The sequence below is a fragment of the Rhinopithecus roxellana genome, chromosome 2 (assembly GCF_007565055.1).
Source record: "Rhinopithecus roxellana isolate Shanxi Qingling chromosome 2, ASM756505v1, whole genome shotgun sequence".
NCBI lineage: Eukaryota > Metazoa > Chordata > Mammalia > Primates > Cercopithecidae > Rhinopithecus > Rhinopithecus roxellana.
The window spans coordinates 27,575,068-27,597,367 of NC_044550.1; the positions used below are offsets into that span (position 1 = coordinate 27,575,068).

General features: G+C 35.2%; 2 protein-coding genes and 1 non-coding gene across 3 annotated transcripts in view; 2 read left to right on the forward strand and 1 right to left on the reverse strand.

The window, feature by feature from the left end:
• Positions 1–5,797, reverse strand: part of LOC104675970 (bifunctional heparan sulfate N-deacetylase/N-sulfotransferase 4) — a 315,780-nt gene extending 309,983 nt beyond the window's left edge. Inside the window, exon 1 of the mRNA XM_030918169.1 lies at positions 5,683–5,797. The gene's annotated coding sequence lies outside the window, so the exon portion shown is untranslated. The remainder of the gene's footprint in view (positions 1–5,682) is intronic.
• A 5,153-nt stretch (positions 5,798–10,950) lies between these two features.
• Positions 10,951–11,057, forward strand: LOC115896327. The gene has a single exon (XR_004056209.1). It is a non-coding gene; the product is annotated as a U6 spliceosomal RNA (small nuclear RNA).
• A 9,921-nt stretch (positions 11,058–20,978) lies between these two features.
• LOC104658726 (28S ribosomal protein S33, mitochondrial-like) lies at positions 20,979–21,398 on the forward strand. The gene is given in 1 exon segment (XM_010358803.1): positions 20,979–21,398. A coding segment is annotated over 1 exon segment (420 nt).
• The last annotated feature ends 902 nt before the right edge of the window (positions 21,399–22,300 follow it).

The window sequence follows — 22,300 nt, forward strand, 5'->3', positions numbered from 1 at the left end:
CTTAAACATTCGACTACCTACAGATTTTAATACACACAGTGATATGGGATACATGGAATTATGAAGCATACTATAACGTTCTACCTGTCTGCTATGGCACAGATGCAATTCTACCTTCAGAGAATTCTCCTCAGTTCCCTCGTTATGAGATGTTCTATACGAGATCATTATGATTATATCCTACAAAAGCTATTTTAAGGCTAATGTAAACAAATGAAAATTAATACAACTATAAGCCAGATTTAGTCATAAGAAATATAAATCTAGTCCTTTTATTTAGGACATCCAATTTGTACCTGAATATTAAAGCAAACTAGAGTAAACTGTTTAGTTCAAATTAAATTATGTGAATCTTTAAAATAACATTAATTACTTGTCAAGTACAACTTCTCAAGTCTAAATAATTAATATTCTTCAATCTGCCAAAGTAACTATGGTAATCAAGCAATTCTTGCGTGTGTTTGCAATTAAGCGAGAGGTACATTTAGAACAATCTGGTTTCTTGAAATCCCTATCTCAAATTTCCAGATTACTTTGAAAGGAGTTATTCTTCTAGCATAAAGTACTATTTGACCTGTCCCTTCCATGACCACTGTTAGGATGACAAAGGGAAAAGGGCTATTTGTTGAACCTGATACTCTGTCACAGCTGATAGTAGAGGTTTGTTCCAATGTGCTTGCTTTCATAATACATTCAATACTAACATTATGTTATCTTCAACTCATTCTAAAATCTTCAGAGTTTTCAAAAGATGTTCTCATGGATGATTTTGTGTGAGTGCCACAATGATCCTATTATTAGTTAGTGTGGTATTATATCTACATTGTATGGGTTAGAACAATGAGACACAAGTAGCAAATCTGGGATCCGCAACAGGACTCACTAACCTTTAGCCCTGTGGTATTTCCACTATACCAAACAGTCGTCTGAATGAATGTCCCTGGAGAACGCCCCTTTTCGTTACTCTGTAAGCAGAGTGGACTTTCAGGTGTCCATTCAAAACCCTGTGCTTTATAATGCACTTGGTAATATATAGATAAAACATGAGTCATGCTTTTAACCTTTCTATATGGCAAGTTACCAATAATTTGGTAGCATTTAAATTGCACTATCTGCTCCATGAATATGTTTTATACAAATGCTTATCTATACCAATATCTGTTCTAAAGAATAGTAGAGAAGGAAGGATTTAATTAAGCTTTAGAAATACTAGGCAGCACAGGGAATCATAGTCATTGGCATATGCTAAGGGGAGAATTAAAATGAGGGAAAATTGTGAGATTTTGTTTTCTGTTTATTTTTATTTAAATTATACAATTTCTTTTCCTGGTTTGAAGAAAAGAGGTAGATCAGAGAATTTCTCAGACCGGTGGTAAGATATCACAATCTAGATCACTGGTTGTCAAATTTTTGTGACCCACAACACAGAGACACTGAAACAAGAGCTTCAGAAAACAATTCTTACTTCTTACTTTGTGTGCAGTGCATTTCATTCTATAAACATTTTGAAATGCTGACCTAAATCTACTAATGTAAATGCATATAAAGATCTACGAACTGAATTTTGAAAAATGAATCTAGATTCATTATGTATTTATACAGTACTGAATATAAAAAAGATCAAGTCATTTCCATGGTATAATAATTGGAACTTTTCCCTAATTTTTCACTTAGCTATTTTAATAATCTAAGCAGAACACCATTATTATTTCACAAAGTGACTGTCAATAGAGAATGCTATTCTTTGGGAATATACAGGCAAAGGGGCAGATCAGGTTGTCATACAAACATGGAATTAAATGGAGCTTTGAGGCATACAATAATAGCACTGGTCTCTCTTCATGTAGACAACACCAGAATAACTAATACGTTAATTCCTTTTAAGACTTAGATTACAATTATAAATGTATAGATAAACACTTAATTCCAAACTTCTAATTAAACAGGAAAAATGAGTTTTCATAAAACTATGCAGTGTAGCACTCAGTATTTTTTCATGATTACTGTGAAAAATATCATAGAAATGTTATCACTACCTTAATGCAATCTCGCTGCTGCCTTACAAGTCTGGAAGAATTTCAGGATGCTACTATAAAACTCTTTAGTTGTGTACTATTTATAGAGTGAGAATTCCTGACCTAATTCAAAAATTTTACAAAGTTCTTTTCTTTTGTAAAATGTGTAGCTATAATTTGAGGAAAATAATCATTGCTTCAAAATACAGAAGAAAGAAGAAAAAAATGTAGCAGAATGCCTGATTGCCTGATTTGTCTAATTCTTCAGCCCTTTGTCATGTGACTTTGTAGTTCCCCTCAATAAGAAGGTTACCATGTTTCTCCACCCCTTTTCTTTTGGTGGCGGTACACGACTCGCTCTGAAGGGGTCATGTACCACCACCAAAGGGGGAAGTGACATTATGCTAATTTCAGGTTTGTTCTCTTGTAATTCCATCATCACTGTGAGAAGGACATGCCAGGACACACAGACCAACACTGTCTGGCTTAGGTGTTCCGGCCAAGAATAGCTTAGAGCAGAGCCCATAAATGACCTATATGTGCTTGAGCAAGCCTAATCAATAACAGCAGAAGACAACCAGATCAGCTGAACTAAACAGACCTGCTGATCCATGAGCTGCAAGGAGAACAGAGACAGAAGCAAATTATATTAATGCAATGAACATAAAAATAAATGGAGCTTTGAGTTATATATGTGAATGTTAACCTCTTTATATCAATAATAGCAAACAATATTAATTTATTTTGGTAGTGCAATTGTTTGGATTTATGGGTTTTCAGATAAAAACTTAGAAATGCAAGTCTTAATTTTAAAGACAAAAATGTATATTTAAGACATAAATCTTGGATAACTTGTTACGCAGTATTACTTAATTTACATAAAGTTGTTTTCTCTGCAGCTAAAGTTGTAAAACACCTTATTCTACCTAATACGTGGCTATATGAATTGAAGCAAGAAAAAATAATGATTGTGTTTCCTTATCAGTAGAAATTGTTATATGATTTTAAAATTTTTCTATCTATAGTACATTTTTAAAAATACTCTTTAAAATGTGAGTAAATTTCAAGATTTGTTCTTGCCCTGTTTAGGTCTGCCTGTTTCCATGGAGCAAACATATTCTATGATTCTTAAACAATTTGCTATTTTATTGTAAGAGTAAATGTGGAGTTCAAAGCAGAAATGTCATTCACAACTCCACAGCAATGTTTGTTTCTTTTTTACTTCCAGCAAAGATATAAAATAAAAGTCACATCTTTTTAAAGTAAGTGAACTTTTGGTACTAAGTGACGTTAAATTTATGAAGGAAGACATTTTTGACTGACATTATTTATGAATGAATTATTGGAGTAACATCAATTTCACTGTAAAGCAGCAACTTTGAGCTAAGTAGATTTAACTATAATAAAATATATTAGCTAAAGACACTCAACATAAGTTTTTACGTTGATGTTATTTAGTCTGCTTGAAACGAAGACAAATTAATATTTCATTGATTCACACTTACAGAATCATTTCATTTTGCTGAGACAAAAATATAAAACAACGAAAAAATACTCAAAATTTGATTTCCAATTTCAAAAATACAGTTATTGGTTTGCTGTTTCCGTTTTCTATTAAAATTAAGACATATTAATACTTCTGTGTAGGAAATATAAAGATAAATGGCTAGTAGAGTTGACCGTCCGTATCTGTGGATTCCTGACCCATGGATTCAACCAACCACAGATCCAAAATACTTTTTATAAGAGACTGGTCATGTGGTTGTGCTGTGCTGAGCATGTACTGACATTTTTCTTGTCATTATTCCTTAAACAGTACAGTGTAACAATTATTTACGTAGTGCTTACATTGTATGAGTTGTTATAAGTAATCTAGATGTAATTTAAAGTATACGGGAGGATGTACATATGTTATATGCAAATACTATGCCATTTTATATCAAGGACTTGAGCATTCTGTGTATTTTGGCATCCACAGGAGGTCTTGGAGCCAATATTCCATGGATACTAAAGGACAACTGTGTACATCAAATCACTTATCTTTGAAGTACTGAGAAATGAGAATAATAATTCCTCAAATAATACTAGCAAGTAGTAATAATGACCACAACAATAATAGTTTCACAACTAATGTTATCAAGTAACAGAAATGCCAAAAATAACAGCAAGTACTATTTTTCAAACCTTTATAGGGGTGAGGCAATGTGCTAAATGGTTTGAGTTTCCTTCATGATAATACATTTAAGACCAAGTTGGGATTGGTCTCGGGTGAATCTTATTAGAACGTGTAGACTCTGTGTCTGTATGCATGTACAGTTTACAATTTGTTAAGAGTTAAGAATAACAGTACGAGAAATGGAAGGGGAGGAGCAAAATGAGAATAGAGAAGAAATGAAGCCACAGACTTATGTTAATGATTATAGCACACTTGGAGTTAGCCTGGTATCTTCTAAGCCATTTTATTTTATTGAAATTAATGCCCTTGGCCGGGTGCGGTGGCTTACGCCTGTAATCCCAGCACTTTGGGAGGCCGAGGTGGGCAAATCACGATGTCAGCAGATCGAGACCATCCTGGCTAACAGGGTGAAACTCCGCCTCTACCAAAAATACAAAAAAATAGCCAGGGGTGGCGGCGGACACCTGTAGTCCCGGCTACTCGGGAGGCTGAGGCAGGAGAATCGCTTGAAAACGGAAGGCGGAGCTTGCAGTGAGCTGAGATGGCGCCACCGCACTTCAGCCTGGGCGACAGAGCAAGATTCCATCTTAATAATAATAATAATAATAATAATAATAATAATAATAATGCTCTTACTCCTCATTTAAAAACCTACCTCCTAAGATACAAATGAAGATTTTGAAGCACAGAAAGGTTAGTAACACAATTGAAGCACAAAAGGTTAGTTTGCCCGAGGTAGTTGGCTGGCATATGAACTTGATTGGTCCAGCTTCTAAACCCACAATTTTAACCTCAGACCACACAAATGGGAAGATAAGCAGTACCCAATGTAGGTAAATATAAGTACTGTTTGGTTCTTTCGCTCCCTACTTTTCAAAGCACTATTAAATCATCTAATCCTTATATTTTAGAATGTCTGAATTATGAAACAGAGATCAGTGTCACAGTGGAAAGTAAAGTAAAACATTAAACTATTACTAAGATACCTTTAGAGGTAATTTCTTCAAAAAGAAGGAAAAGTTCTGCCAGATGATAATCAATAAATTGAACAAATCAATAGCAAATTGAAATAAATGACAGAATCAAATGTTAGGTTTTATCTGATCATTAAAGAAACCAGTACGTAAAGTTACCTATACAACCTGGTTTGACATGGGCAGTTGTAGCTAATTCCAGTTGTTCAGGCTTAGCCTTTTCCAGAATTTTTTATTTTCTTTGAACTAAATATAGTTGTTAAAAGTTGCATATGCCAGGACTCTCACTTGCCTTTGCCATATTCTCTTCTTGTATTGTATTAGAAACACATGCAAAGCACAGAGTTCTTACTTTAACATGTAGTTAACTACGGAAGATTACCAATAATAACACATCTCTTTTTTTCCTTTTGTTAGATGTTTTTCAGTCTGAACTCCCACCTCTCTTTCCAGCTCAGCATTCAGGACAGTTGTTGATGTAAGGAAAGTACTTGAATACTTGTAGGCAAGAACATACCGCGTGCTGAGAGGGGGGCCATGGTGGTGCTGAAGGCTGCCAGATGCATGAAGCCACCAGAACGCATTAGTGGGATCAGTGGGAGGTAAAAGTTCTATTTTTGTGGATGTGAAATATGTGTGGGTAATAAAGAATAAGGAGCTGTACCATAGAGTTTAAACGGAGTTTATAGAAAGAAGTTCAAATATTTTTTCTTCTGTAGTTTGCAGTATAATTCAATGACATAATTAAATGCTATTTATATAACTATTTGAAAATACTTTTTATGTTGCAATAATACTTCTTAGAAGCAATCTGAATTTTAAAACTCCATGTTTAATTAAAAAAAAAGTATTTTAGGCCGGGCGCGGTGGCTCAAGCCTGTAATCCCAGCACTTTGGGAGGCCGAGACGGGCGGATCACGAGGTCAGGAGATCGAGACCATCCTGGCTAACACGGTGAAACCCCGTCTCTACTAAAAATACAAAAAAAAAAAAAAACTAGCCGGGCGAGGTGGCGGGCGCCTGTAGTCCCAGCTACTCGGGAGGCTGAGGCAGGAGAATGGCGTAAACCCGGGAGGCTGAGCTTGCAGTGAGCCGAGATCGCGCCACTGCACTCCAGACCGGGCGACAGAGCGAGACTCCGCCTCAAAAAAAAAAAAAAAAAAAAAAAAAAAAAAAAAAAAAAAGTATTTTATTTCTCTTTTCAAAACGTGTTGATAAAATCACTAAAGGCTATGTGATATTACTTCTTGTGAGGACAACCACTACAAGTCTGCTAAACAAGTTCTAGGAACTAGTAAAAATGTTATAGCTAGTTTAACCAGAATGTGCCCTCAATGATTTATCATACAGAGCTCCAGAAGGGCACTTACATATCATTTTGTGAAGTATGAGTTTTCCATTAAATCATATGACTTCTTCTAAATTAACTTTCATTCTTTTCAATTCTAAGGTTTTTTTCTGTATGTATGAAAAATGAAATGAGAAGTTAGTATTGGGCCTTTACAATAAAAGTAGCACAAGAAGATAAAAATAATTTGAAAATAGCACATTCTGAAATTTAAAATATAAATTTTAAATTTCATAAAAATTTAATAATGGTTTGAAAATTTTTTCTCTAGTTCTTGGAGTCAAAGAAAGGCTACTGGAAGTTAATCTGACCTTTAGCATCATTGTACGTGTTATTATAAACTCAACTAAAACTCACTATTAAAGACAAAAGAAATCAAACGAAATGTCCTAAAAGGAATGGTTTTGTAATTAAAAGTGCAAGTTTTGGTAAAGCAGATAATCATAAGAACAACATTTTCACTAAATAAATTATCAAGTGGAATTGGAATGTATTGAAATTAGGTGTAGTGCATAAATAATTCATGATTGATTTCAAACAATCTAACATTTTTCTAATGCAAGATAAGGTGTGCTTTTAATAATTTTCAAATATTTGTATACATACACAGCTGGAGTTTTGAACTACAATGTTTTTGTAAGGAAGCTGATAGCTAATGTTGAATACATGTATATACATATATATGTGTGTGTGTGTGTATGTGTGTTGAATATATATTTGGCCTAGCAGGATGTGCTTTCTTTGCCATGATCCATCAGATTTTAGAGATATTTCATTTTTTGAGGAACTATTTTGTAAATCAACCTAAATGTCCTACAATGGTATTTATTTATTTTTCTTTCTTTAAAAGTGTGTATAAATTTAAAGATTGTAAGTAGAATTTTGTTACCTTTATATATTGCTTATTTTTGAAGTCTGTGCTTTTAGCATCACTATTACTCAAATAATTTACATTGTATCCACTAAGTAATTTCTCATCATCCACCTTTCTCAAACCCCCTAACCCTTCTGAGTCACCATTGTCTATCATTTCACATTCTATATTGATGTGTACACATTATGTGGGTCTCAGTTATAACTGAGAACATGAGGTATTCTTCTCACCATTTCTAAGTTGTTTTCTTTAATGGTCTCCACTTCCATCCACATTGCTGCAAAAGGCATGATGTCATTCATTTTATGGTTAAGTGGTATTCTACTCTGTATTTATATCACATTTCTATATCTAGTCATCCTTTGAGGAACACAGGTTTATTTCATATCTTTACTATTGTGAAGAGTGCTGCAATAAATGTGAATGCATGTATCTTTTTTATATAGTAATTTATTTTCCTCTGGGTAGATACCAATTAGTGGGATTGCTAAATGACATGGTAGTTCTATTTTTAGCTCTTTGAGAAATTTCCATAATATTTTTCATAGAGGTTGTACTAATTTACATTTCCAACAAGAGTATATAAGCACTCCCTTTTCCCCACATCCTTGCCAAAATCTGTTATTTTCTGTCATATCTTATCATAATAATAGTCATTCTGAGAAGCTTATGCACAGTAAAATAAATAATCAACAGAATAAACAGAGAAACTGCAGAATGGGAAAAATATTTACAAACCATGCATCAAACAGGGATTCATATCCAGAATTTACATGGAACCCAAACAACTCAACAACAGCAACAACAAAAACAATAAGCATTGAAAAGTGGGCAAAAGACAGAAATAGAGATTTTTCAAAAGAAGATACATAAATGGTCAAGAAACATGTGAAAAAAAAAAAAGATGAACATCACTAATCACCAGAAAAATGCAAATCAAAATGACAAGATACTATCTTACTCTAATATTTGAGATGGAGTCTCACTCTGTTGCCAGGCTGGAGTGTAGTGGTGCGGGCTCTGCTCACTGCAACCTCCGACTCCTCGGTTCAAGTGATTCTCCTGCCTCAGCCTTATAAACAGCTGGGATTACAGGCATGCACCATTTACGTCTTTCCTAGTGCATTAAAAAAACTTGAAACAATCATTTGACGAATGGAGTGCTAAAAATTTTTCATTTTCAAGGTTTACTGACTTATCATTGTTAACATCAAAATTTGCAAACAGAAAAAGCTTTGAAATTAAGTTGTATAAAGGCAAAGTAAGTACTGAGTAAATCAAATTATACGATTTCAAGATATGTAGACAATTTAGTTTTTTAATTATATAATTGCACTTTGGAATACCTTGAATTGTAGGAAGAAATTCAGGGTATTTTTATTTCATTGTATGCCTTTATATCCCGTATTGGAATTTTGTAACCCATCATTTTAAATTATATATTATTTTAGTTTTCAAAAAATGTTTATGGATACATAATGGTTGTACATATTTGTGGGAAACAGGATATTTTGATACAAGCATACAATGTGTAATAATTAAGTTAGGGTATATTGTTGATGCATAGGAAACGACTCTTCGTGAATGCTCTTAGTGAAAATTTGGGAGTTTTTTTATATTTAAGGGGGATAGTTATTGTTTTCCCAAATATAGATATTTATGCACTCTGGCCTTATCTGCCATCACTCTCGTAACAGAATTGTTTTTCATTAGAATTAACCTATCTCCATGTTCACATACCATACTTAGTCAATTAAACTTGAGATTAGACCTTATTCCAACCTTGTTGGTATAAGTAATAGAATTGGGAATATTAATATGTCATGATAAAGTAGAATCCCAATCTAGTGATTCAGAAGTCTTGAATTCCCAGGTCTGAATCTGCAAACAACTAGACCTTGGATTTTAACAACTTTGAACATGTTTCCTGAGGAAATAAAGCATTTAACATGCAGTTTACTGTCCACAATATAGCAATATTACTCTACTACTCCAGGAAACTTCTGCCCAGCAAGATGAAAGTTGCAAATGACTTTACTATCTATTCAGGGACTTCTCAAAGATCCATTTAATGAATAACAAACTTGTCATCTTGTCAACATGTAATTTCAATTAACTTCTTACTCCATGATTCTTTAAAATGTTTGTCTCAAAGCCCTCACTCTGATGTTTCCAACAATCCTAAACTATTCCGTCATAATCCCTACCCAGTGCCAATAACGCCCTCTTCAATCCCCACATTGAAAAACTGCAAAAGTCTCATGAATATACAACCTTTACCCTCTTATTTGAGAGAAGACTATGACTCTGTTAAAATTGTGTTCCTTCCGACCAGGTAAGCAAAAAACTGTAAGATAAATCACAGAAAGAACCAGGGAACCGAAAAAGAAGGAAGCAACAGGCTAGCAGAGATAGAATCCAGAGGGACTTGGTATGTTGTCAAAAGGTTAGATGGGAGTGTTTTTGGTTCCCCTCATCCCAGTGGCAGACTGCTGTTCCCAAACTATCAGAGAGCTCCTCTGCCCTCACAAGCCCAAGCACTTGGTTGAGCAATGATTTGGGTACTTCTTGAGGGTATTATGCTACACTACCAACTTGCACAGGGCCACTCGCCCTTTCTACAAACCTGAGCTATAGTAGCAAACTACTATACTAGGTACCTACCAATTGTGAGACTGTGCCCTGCTGTAACTGCAGCCTTTGTGTCTCCACATCACTGAATGCCCCCACAGACGTTCTCCAGCACCCATTCAGATTGTGGTAGTCACACAGAGCTGGCTGGACCCAGGGGAGCTGCAAGCGTTCCAATGATCTAGCCCTCAGGGACTGCTGCTGCAAAGGGAAGGGAAAGTACAGAACATCAACGGATAAGAGCATCCCTTGAGACAGAGGAAACACAAGCATGTATTTTGCTGTACCTGAGAACTCCTAGCTTGTGGGCTGAGAAGGACTGCACCTCTTCCACTAGAGATGCAGACATTGTGCTTTGCTCCAGGCATCCTACATACTTAGACACACACATGGAGAGAGAAACTTCTCTTTCTTGCTCACTGCTACAGACACAGCTGTGGGTACTCTGATAGGAGATTGGCATAGGTGTACAAGTGGATGGTCATTCTAGGACTATTGGGGGGGCAGTGTCCCCATTGGCAGTGTGTACAACAGGCCTGGGTTTGCATGAAATGCAGATCCTCTCCCTCCTCTACACAGAGTGGTAGCATTGCTGCAGTAGAGAGCAGGAAAGCCACAAATCTGTGTTTGGGGCTGAAGGAGAATGTTCCACTGAAGTGGACTCCTGCCTGCCCAGGTCATGGAGCTTGGCCAGTCCCCTCACCATCTGCAAAGCCCTCAATGCATTCCATCATTACCTTCCCCACCACCCCCATCCGGGTTGGTGCATTTTTTCACCATTGAAGGATATAAGGGTGAGACTGGTGGACCAGCTCCACCCAGCTTTGTCTCCTACTCAGGGGCTGAGCATGGATCTGAGGCCACTGGGCATTCCACAGACCAACCCATTGCCTGAGGCCACAGAGAGCATCCTTTGTTAAATAAAAAGAAGCGTGCTCGCTTCGGCAGCACATATACTAAAATTGGAACGATACAGAGAAGATTAGCATGGCCTCTGCGCAAGGATGACACGCAAATTCGTGAAGCATTCCATGTTAAAAAAAAAAAAAAAAAAAAAAAAAAGAAGCATACACCCATTGGTCTCTGCCACAACCAACTTTTACCCATAAGCATCTGGCCTAGAGGTTGAACTACATACCCAGTGCAAAACTTGCCGACACGAGTGTACAGCACAGGGGAATAAGATAACTTCCTGGGACCTCCACTATCCTAGCACCATAAGAGGCAGTGAACCTACTCACATGCCTAGTACATCACTACTATAACCAGCATTTGAGAAAGCTACCACAAAAATCTATAACTAAGTAACTCCTACAGAGTTTTTTGGCACTGAAAGCACTCAGAACTAGAACCAAATGACCATTTACAACTTGAATTATATTCACATCCTCAAGGGGAAAAGAAATTCCATCCAAAGAAAGTAAATTCAAGAAAAAGGAAAAGATATTTTATTCAGATGGGAAGAAACCAGAGAAAGAAACCTGGTAATATGAAAAAACAGTGTTACAACATCTCCAAAGGATCCTCCAGCAAGGATCCTAACCAAAATGAAATATTTGACAATCCTGATAAAGGATTGAAATCATTGATTTTAAAGACGCTCAATGAGCTCCAACAGAAAGGTGAAAAACAACACCAATAAATCATAAGGATAACTTAGGATATGAATGAAAGAGTTTCTGAAGAGATAAATATTAATTTTAAAAATGCATAACTTCTGTTAATAAAATATTCATTAAGGGAGTTACAAAATATGGTTGAAGACTTTAACATTAGACTAGTCCAAGAAGAAGAAAGAATTTCATTCCTTAAAGGCAGGTCATTTTTATTAACCCAGTCAGCCAAAAATAAAGTAAAGGGGATTGTAAAAAATAGTTATTGAGAAATATGGGATTATGTAAAATGTTTAATCCTATAAATTATAAGTATTTCTGAAGGACAATAGGAAAAAATAAAAGTATGTAAAATTTATTTGAGGAAATAATTAAATAAAACTTACCTAGTCTTGTTAGAGATTTAGACCTCTAGATATAGAAAGTCAAAGAACTTCAGGAAGCTACATTGCAAGATGAATTTCGCCAACTCATATAGTCATTAGAGTATTGATATGGTTTGACTGTCTTGCCATGCAAATCTCATCTTGAATTCCCATGTATTGTGGGAGGGACTCAGTGGGAGTATCCTGCTAAACTAAGCTTCATAAATGAAGGAGAAATAAGACAAGCAAACACTAAGGAAATTTATCACCTCCATACAAGACCGATGAGAAATGCTAAAAATGTTGTAAACATGGAAACAAAGGGTCAATACTCACCATCATTAAAACATACAAAATTAGAAAACTCACAGTCTTATAAAACAATTACATGATTAAGACTGTAAAGCAACAAGGACAAAATTAACATTACAACAGGAGTAAAACATCAATATTAACATTGAATATAAATGGACTAAATGATCCACTTAAAATATATACATTGGCAAAATAGATTTAAAAAATAGAATCTAATTTCATGCTAGTAAAGACAGTTGTAGACTCAAGATAAAGGGTTTGAAAAAGATATTTCATATAAATAAAAATCAAAAGTGAGAAACAGTAGCTGTAGTTTTATATGTTAAAACAAACTTTAATAAATAACAGTAAAAAAGACAAAGACAGTCATTGTATAATAATAAAGGTGTCAATTCACTCCTGGAAATATACAACCTCTCAATATTGAACCAGGAAGAAATAGAAATTCTGAACTGATTACTAGTAAGTGGTAAGATTGAATCAGAAATTTTAAAATTTCATAACAAAAAAGGCACAGGACCAGATGGATTCACAGCTGAATTTTACCAGACATACAAAGAACTAGTACCAATCCTACTGAAACTGTTACAAAAAATCAAGGAAGACAGAATTCTCCCTAACTCATTCTACAATGTCAATATCACCCTGATACTAAAGTCAGGCAAGACTCAACACAGAAAGAAAACTACAGGATGATATTCCTAATGAACATAGATGCAAAATCCTCAAAAAAATACTAGCAAACCAAATTCAACAGCACGTCAAAAGATGATATATCACAATCAAGTGGGTTTTACTCCAGTGATGCAGGGCTTTTTCAACATAGACAAATCAACAAATATGATTCACCACCTAAGTGGAATTAAATGCAAAAATCATATGATCATCTCAATAGATGCAAAAAATAGCCTGGTAAAATTCAGCATCTCAATATAATAAAAACTTTCAACAAACGAGGCAATGGAAGAACATACCTCAAAATAATAAAAGCCATATGCAACAAACCCACAGCCAAAAGTATACTGAATGGGGAAAAGTTGAAAGTATTCCCCCTAAAAACTCGAGCAAGACAAGTATGCCCACTTCCATGACTCCTATTCTACAAAGTATTAGATGACATAGCCGGAGGGATCAGGCAAGAAAAAATAAAAGGCACCCAAATTTGAAAAAAGAAATTAAAATTATCTCTATAATCTAAATATGATATTTCATGATCTGACTGATACCTTAAAAACCCTACAAATCCTTTTAAGATACTTCTAGATGACTTGATAAATGACTTTAGTGAAGTTCCAGGATGCAAAGCAATATGCAAATGTCACTAACATTTCTAAACATTAATAGTGATCAAACTGAGAACCACTCTAAGTTAAAATAGTTACAAAAAATATCCAGGAATACATTTCACCAAGGAAGTGGAATATCTCTATAAGGATTACTACAAAACACAGATGAAAGTAATTGTAGGAGACACAAACAAATGTAAAACTATCCCATGCTCATGGAACTCAAAAATCAATATAATTACAATGGCCATACTGCCCAAATAAATCTACAGCTTCAATACAATTTCTATCAAATTCCCAATGTGTTTTTTCATAGAATTAGAGAAAAGCAATTCTAAAATTCGTATGGAACCCAAAAGAGCCCAAATAGCCAGAGGAATCCTCAGCAAAAAGATGAAAGCTGGAGCCATCACATTGCCGGACTTCAAAGTACCTCACAAAGCTATTGTAACCAAAACATCATGTTACTGGTATAAAAAGACACATAAATCTATTATGGAACAGTAATCTACTCTCTTCCAGGATAAAGATATTCTGGAACAGAAATCTCTCTCTGTTCCAGAATAGAGAATCCAGAAATAAAGCCAGTTTCCTACAACCAACTCATCTTTGCAAAGTCAACAAAAACATACACTGGGGAAAAGATCCCTTATTCAATTAATGGTGCTGAGAAAATTGGATAGCCATATACAGAAGAATGAAACTGGACCCTTATCTTTCACTATATACTGAAATTAACTCAAGATGGATTCAAGACTTACATTAAGACCCGAACCTGTAAATTCCTAGAAGTAAACCAAGAAAAAAATATTTCTAGACATTGACCTAGAGAAACAACTGATGGCTAAGAACTCAAAAGGAAATTTTTAAAAAACCCAAAAATCATCAATGGGACTTAAACTAAAAAGCTTTGCACAGCAAATAAATAAATAAATAAATAGTGCAAATGGATAACTTGCAGAATGGGAGAAAATATTTGCAAACTATGCATCTAACTATGAACTAATATCCAAAATCTATAGACACTCAAGTAACTCAATAAGAAAAAAAATTGAATAAACTCATGTAAAAGTGGGCAAAAAGCCTGGCCAACATGATGAAACACTGTCTCTGCTAAAAACAAACAAACAAAAAAATAGCTGAGCATGGTGGCACACGCCTGTGATCCCAGATACTCAGGATGCTGAGGCAGGAGGATGGCTAGAACCTAGGAGACAGAGGTTGCAGTGAGCTGAGTTTGCAGCACCGCACTCCAGCCTGGGTGACAGAACAAGACCCTATCTGAAAAAAAAAAAAAAGAAGAGAGAGAAAAAAAAGGAAAAGGATGAAGACATAAGCAGATAAGCAGATAACATTTTAAAATGCCCAATATCACTAATTATCACAGAAATGAAAATTAAAACCACAATAGAATGCCATTTTATACCATTCAGAATGGTTATTAAAATGTAAAAAAAAAAAAAAAAAAAACCAACAGATGTTGGTGAGAATGTTGAGAAAAAGGAATACTTATACATTGTTGATGTGAATGTAAATTAATACAACCTCTATGAAGAATAGTATGGATATTTCTCAAAGAACGAAAAATAGAACTACCATTTGACTTAGCAATCCCACTGTTGTGTATCTACCCAAAGCAAAAGAAATTGTCACATCAAACAGACATCTGCCCTCATATGTTTATTGTAGCACTATTCACAATAGCAAAGTCATGGAATTAACCTAAATGTCCATAAATCAAGGATTGAATAAAGAAAATATTTATGCTATGGAATGTTACTCAGCCATGAGAATAATGACTCATTTTTTTTTTTTTTTGCAAAAACCTGGATTGAAGTAGAGCCCATTATCTTAAACGAAATAACTCAGAAGCAGGAAGTTCATTACCACATGTTCTCACTTATACATAGGAACTAAATAATGTGTAAACATAGACATACAGAGTGGTATAATAGACATGAATGGCTCCAAATGTGTGAGGGTAAGAATAGGTGAGTGATGAGAAATTACCTATTGAGTACACTGTTCACTGTTTAGGTAATGGAGATACTAAAACCATACTTTATCACTGTGCAATATGTGTAATAAAACTGCACTTGTACTGCCTAAAACTACATAAATGAAAATTTAAAAGATTAATAAAATAAAAAAATAATAATTTTCTGGGGGCATATAGTGAAAACATTTCATTTTGAGGGAATTTAAAAGAGTTGAAGAGATATTTGAAACCGTGACGACAGATAAGTTTTTCTGGTGAAGAAAACAACAATGGAGTATTAAAATAATAGAAGACTTTATTATTTTAAGATTAGAATAATCACAACATACTTGTAGACTGATAGGAAAGATCCAATGAAAATGAGAAATCATGATAGAAAGGATAAATGGTGAACTAATGAAATAATGTCCTTGAGTAAGAGAGAAGGGAGGAATCTATTAATGAAATGATGACACAGTTTTTGATAGCAGCACAGACGGTTATTCTAGAGTAGTAGGAAGGAAGGCAATATATGTGGAGGCAGTAGATAGTAAAGACAATGTGAGCTTGTGTATGATCTTTTTAATGTCTTCCATTTCCTGGGTGAAGCAAGAAACAAGGTTGAAAGGGAAGATGAGAATGAAATATTTAACATCTGAAGAGATGAAAAAATAAAAAAATAAATAAACATCTAGGAGAAAGGTATAGTAAATAACCCCAAAAATGTAGGTATTGGCCGTGAATGTAAAGTATAATTAGTCTCATAATTTTTACCTGTTACTTTCAGCTGTATTAAAGCAAATGAAAATTAAGGAGATACAATCAAAGTTACTATTTTGTCAAAAGTTTATAATTAAAGGAGAACAAATATAGAATTTATATTTGTTAGGGGTGATTACAATTATTGTACTTCCCATCAAAGGTGGGACAAGAAGACCTGGGGGAGATGAAAGATAGTGAAAAGTTTCCAACATCAATTCATGGGTCTTAGTGAGTCAAAATATTGGAGATGAGATGCTAGAATGAATGAGATTTACTGCTTTGCGTTTTGCTTTGTGCCCTTTAGTAAATAAAAATTTCCTTTCTCAGCATATTTTTCTGGCCCCTTTCACTAGTAAAACACCTGGACAACTATTACTTAATTTATTCACATTTCTATTAGGCATAAGAAAACCTTCCTGCCGTGTAGATTGGAAATTCTTGCTATTTTGGTAAAAGGAGGTGTTGGTCAAAGAATGAGATGTTCAAAACTGCAAATGCCCAGGTGTGGTAGGTAGAGCAATGGTCCGCAAGGTTGTCCACATCCTAATTTCTAGAACCTGTACATATGTTACCTTACAAATCAAAGGGGAATCAAAGTTACAGTGGGATTAAATGGTAATCAGCTGAATTTATAATAGGAAGATTATCCTGGGTTATCTGGGAGACCCTGATGTAATCACATAGGTCCCTGTAAGTGAACGAGGGAGACAGAAAAGAGGGTCACAGTGACTTGAAGGGAGAAAGACTTGATCTGTTCCTACTGGCTTTGAAGATTCATGAGGAAGGCCATAAGTTAAGGGAAGCAGGTGACATCTAGCAATTTGAAAGTGCAACAGATACTTCCTTAGAGCTTCCAAAAGAAATGCAACCCTATTGACACCTGGATTTATGCTCAGTGAATTCCACTTTTATCTATCAGAATTGTAAGTCCATACATATGAATCGTTTAACCCTCTCAGTTTGTGGTAATTTGCTGTTGCAGCAATAGGAAACTAATATAGGAGGAATTACAAGAATTTGTGAGGATAAGGTTCAGGGTGCAAACATGGAAGTGAGAGGCTCAAATATGGGCAAAGGAAAAGTTGTTTGAGGAAAGAAATAGAAAAACCATCAGGCCAGGAGTGGGAGGATATTCACATTTATGTTGAAAGGTGATATGGTTTGGCTGTGTCCCCACCCAAATCTCATCTTGAATTGTAGTTCCCGTAATCCCCATGTGTGGTGAGAGTGATCCAGTGGGAGGTAATTGAATCATGGGAGTGTTTTCCTCTACGCTATTCTGGTGATAGTAAGTTCTCATGAGATCTGATGGTTTTTTTAAGGGGCTTCCGCCTTGGTTCATCTCACATTCTTCTTCCTGCCGTCACATGAAAAATGACACGTTTGCCTCCCTTTCTGCCGTAATTGCAAGTTTCCTGAGGCCCCCCCAAGCCATGATGAACTGCGAGTCAATTAAACCCCTTTTATTTATAAATTACCCAGTCTCTGGTATGTCTTTATTAGTAGCATGAGAATAAACAAATAAAAAAGCACAGGATGGGTAGAGTTAGAGTGACTTTTAAGAAGCCCTCTGATATAGACCTATCCCTCTGTTCATCTGCCACCTTGTCTCTTTGTGTGAAGAAATGAGATAACTCTCACCAACATCCCAGCTACTGATCTCCCTAGGCCATTCTTATAGTATTGCTGATAGCTTAGATTTTTTTAATTCCTTCACCAATAGAAATTTCAAGGAAACCACCAATACACCAGAAATGTGAATGAATGTGAAACTTCTTAAGTGGCATGTATTAGGCTATCTTTTCTATTTCTTTATCTTTTTACTAACAGGTCTTGGTTTTAGGGACTAAATAGCTTAGTTCTACCATCTCTTTGTGAATAAAGCCATACTCTTATTTAGTTTTGTTGTTGTTGTCTTGAGACATGGTCTTGTTGCTGCCCATACTGAAGTGCAGTGGTGCAATCACGGCTCATATAGCCTCAACCTGCTGGGCTCGAGTGATCTTATCTTCTTAGATTCTGCAGTAGCTGAAACTCTAGGTGCAAGCCACAATGCATGGCTATTTTTTTAAAATTTTTTTTAGATAAACACAGGGTTTGGCTACATTGCACAAGCTGGCCTCAAACTTCTGGGCTCAAGTAATCCTCCAGCCTTGGCCTTCCAAAGTGCTGGAATTATAAGCTTGAACCACTGTGCCCGGCCCTACTCAATATTTAAGCCTCATTTCACAGTTTATAAAGGGGGACAGATAAACTATTAAAATAAACATATAGTTATAGAATAATGAAATCCCTCAGGCAGCTTGTGATTGTGTAGATCATCCTTGCAACACGAAGTTCATAGACAGGATTCCAGAAAAGGCATCTGATAAGCCACAGTTATAATGCTCTTTCCACCTCCACATTTCTGAAAGGAAGCTTGTTACCGACTGAAGGGAAAATAAGTTTTAATATTTTTATATGTCTAGAATTAATGAAAACAGTTTGGTTTAAGCCCTCCATGTATTTGAGAATTTTTCAAGAATACTGCAAGCATGTTATGTAAAGAACACTTTCAGGTGACTGATAGTTGAATATATTTTTATTGTTGCAAGATTGTTCAAACATATTGTATGTTATGGTTAAAAATTCAAGATATGGTTATAGGTTTCAATATAATAACAAGCAATTTAATAACATCTCTGTTTTCAAAGCTAACCAGCATTAATAATGAAATTGTCCATTATTTCTTAATTGCTTTGTGTTTTGCTTTGTGCATTTAGTAAATTAAAATTTCTTTTCTCACCTTGAGAATTTTTCTGGCCCCTTTCACTATTAAAATACCTGGACAACTATTACTGTAAATTATTCACATTTCTATTATGCGTAAGAAAGTCATCCTGCCATGCACATAGGAAATTCCTGCTATTTGTAGCTTTTTATTTTTTTAAAGATATTTGAAACTGACAAAAATTATATAAATTTATTGTATACAACATGCTGTTTTGAAATGTGTACGCACTGTGAAATGGCAAAATTGAGCTAATTAACATATGTATTGCCTCACAGACATTTCTGGGGTGAAAAAATGCTTCAAATCTGCTCTATTATAAATTTTCAAGAATACAATACATTACATTACATTGTTATTAACTATAATTGCTATGCTGCATAATAGATCTCTTGAACTTATTCCTTTACTCTAATTGAAATTGTGTATTCTTCCACCAATATCTCCCCAGATCTCACCCCTCAGTCCCTGGTAACCACCTTTCTACTCTCTACTTTTATGAGATCAACATTTTTACACTTCACCTATGAGTGAGATTGTGTGGTATTTGTTTTTCAGTACTTTGGCTTATTTTATCAGAAGAGGATATCTAGTATTACACAGCTAACATTCCAATTTATTTATTTAAAGATAAAGTTCTTTAGATCAATACACCAAAATTTTGAAAGAGTTTCAAATGGTGATAAAGTAGCATTGAAAGTTGAACCTAAATTCTCTAAATTTGATTTTAAAATGTTCAAGTTGATTAAGAAAAGATCCTCTCTTAATAAAATATGAGTATTCAGCATTTTGACTGAAGGAAACCTGGTACATTATCACTTAGATGATACCCGTTCACTGATGTGAAAAAACAGCAAATATTCTCGGTAAAGGGAATGAAATGAGACACCTACGATTAAAAAAATGGCTTTGTAAACTTTTTGATGCTTTTTAATTCATTAAAAAATTTTTGCTGTGCAGGAGCTCTTTGGTTTAATTAGATCCCATTTGTCAACTTCCGCTTTTGTTACCATTGCTTTTGGTGTTTTATCAAAAGCTCATGAGTTTCATAAGAACTAAGGAAAGGTGATTTTGTTTATATTTCAGCTAGATCTTAAAGGGAGCAGCATAACTTTTGGAACTTCATAAAGAGATATTCAATATGAATGAACACTAAAAAAAAAAAAAAAAAAAAAAAGAGTGCTAGACCTAATGGTTTACTTCTTTCTGCTAAATCTTCTCTACTAAAATATTAATGAATTTGTATTGCATAAAAGCAAAAAAAAAAAAAGCAAAGCACCTAATAAATTTCTTAGTTATCAATCAATTTTGAAGTAACATCTGCATTTAATTATGTTATGTGCATATAAAAGACAATAATAAGTGTTGGAAACTCAATGCTGCTACCATTTCAAAAGAAAACTGTCAGGCCTAAACTCAAGGTTTCAACAAGAAGAATTTCCCTAAATGTTGCTGTCTGAAGAATACAATACCTGAAAGAAAGACATTTCTGGTAAATAATTTATATGCTCATAAATATTTTAAAAAATCAACGTTAAAATTCAAATTACAAAGAAAATCTCTTATTTAGATTAACAGAGAAGAGAATCAATCAGTGAAAAGTTCATATTAGTCATTGTAATGATGAAACAGAAAAAAATAAGATAATGACAAAAAAGTGACTTGTGTTAAAGAGGATGACTTGAAGGAACAGCGATTATTAAATATCTGATTACATATTTTATCAGTTAAAATATATTTCTTTTTTATATGTGTTTGTTGTAAGAAGCAGGTCGGGGTAGTAGTAGCCAGTGCAAGCGAGGAGCCCAGAAGAGGGCGCAGTAGGTGAGGAAGGTCAGGTCCGGGAACTCTAGCTCCTTGCCACTCAAGAAATGTTCTCCTTTTCAGAATGTGCTTTGCGCATGTCTCGTCTCAGTGCTCGTTTAATTGGTCAAGTCCCCAGGCCTACTGATTCGCTACTGAAAGTAGCGAAACTATTTAGAGAACCGCCCTTGGCCAAGAGGAAAGAGACTTACGACTGGTATCCAGATCACGATACTTACACCGCACTCACAGGGACACTCTGATTTCTTGGTCTCTACAGAGATGAGCATCAAGATTTTAAAAATGAGCAAAAACGACTGAAGAAGCTTCGTGAAAAGGGGAAACCAAAGGAAGGAGAAGGGAAAAGAGCAGCAAAAAAGAAATATTGTTGGTCCCTCAAGAAGGAGAATTTCTTCCTCAGTGGCAGAGAGAAGAAAGTGCATTTATTGCCTTTCCATATATTGGAGGAATGTCATCTAATGAAATGAAGGTTATTTGGAGGAATACAATCATCTCCTGGTTGAAATCTATTCCAGTTAAATCGCGACTGGTTTGTTGAACACATTCTGACGGTGCAAAACTCTTTTGGCCTTAGTCGTGTAATGTGAGGTTTACCTAATTCTCTAATGAAATGAATACATAAGCCATTGTTTAATGATTTGTTTGGGGTGGGGTGGGATGGTGGAGGAATGGAGTGGGGGAACCTCATTAAGTGACCGTCCTATAGTGTCCTCATTTCTCGCTTCTTGCTTACTCAGTCACTCAACCCTAAACTTCTTTCATCTCAGGTCCTTCAGCCACTGTCTCCACCACCAAGCCCACAATTTTTCTGTGTCTCTTCACCTACTCCTCTGAGAAATCTGTTAAGATGATTTTGCAGGGTAAATATCTTTTAAAATACTTCCCTTACCTAGAAAGGAAATATTGAGTACCTGCTCTATACAAGATACTGGGGCCCTGGTAACACAAGTGATTAGCAAAAGAAATACTGCCTACCTCATGTAAGTTTCAGTCTTGTGGGAGGGACTAATATTACATAATTACATACAATTGTATTACACACTACAAAGGAAAAAAGCCAGACTTCTATAGGAGTGTGGATGATTGGGGCCGGGCGCAGTGGCTCACACCTATAATCCCTGCACTTTGGGAGACCGAGGCGGGTGGATCACGAGGTCAGGAGATCGAGACCATTCTGGCTAACACGGTGAAACCCTGTCTCTACTAAAAATGCAAAAAAAAAAAAAAAAAAAAAAAGTTAGCCAGGCATGGTGGCGGGCACCTATACTCCCAGCTACTCTGGAGGCTGAGGCAGGAGAGTGTCGTGAACTCGGGAGGCAGAGTTTGCAGTGAGCTGAGATTGCGACAAAGCGAGACTCTGACTCAAAAA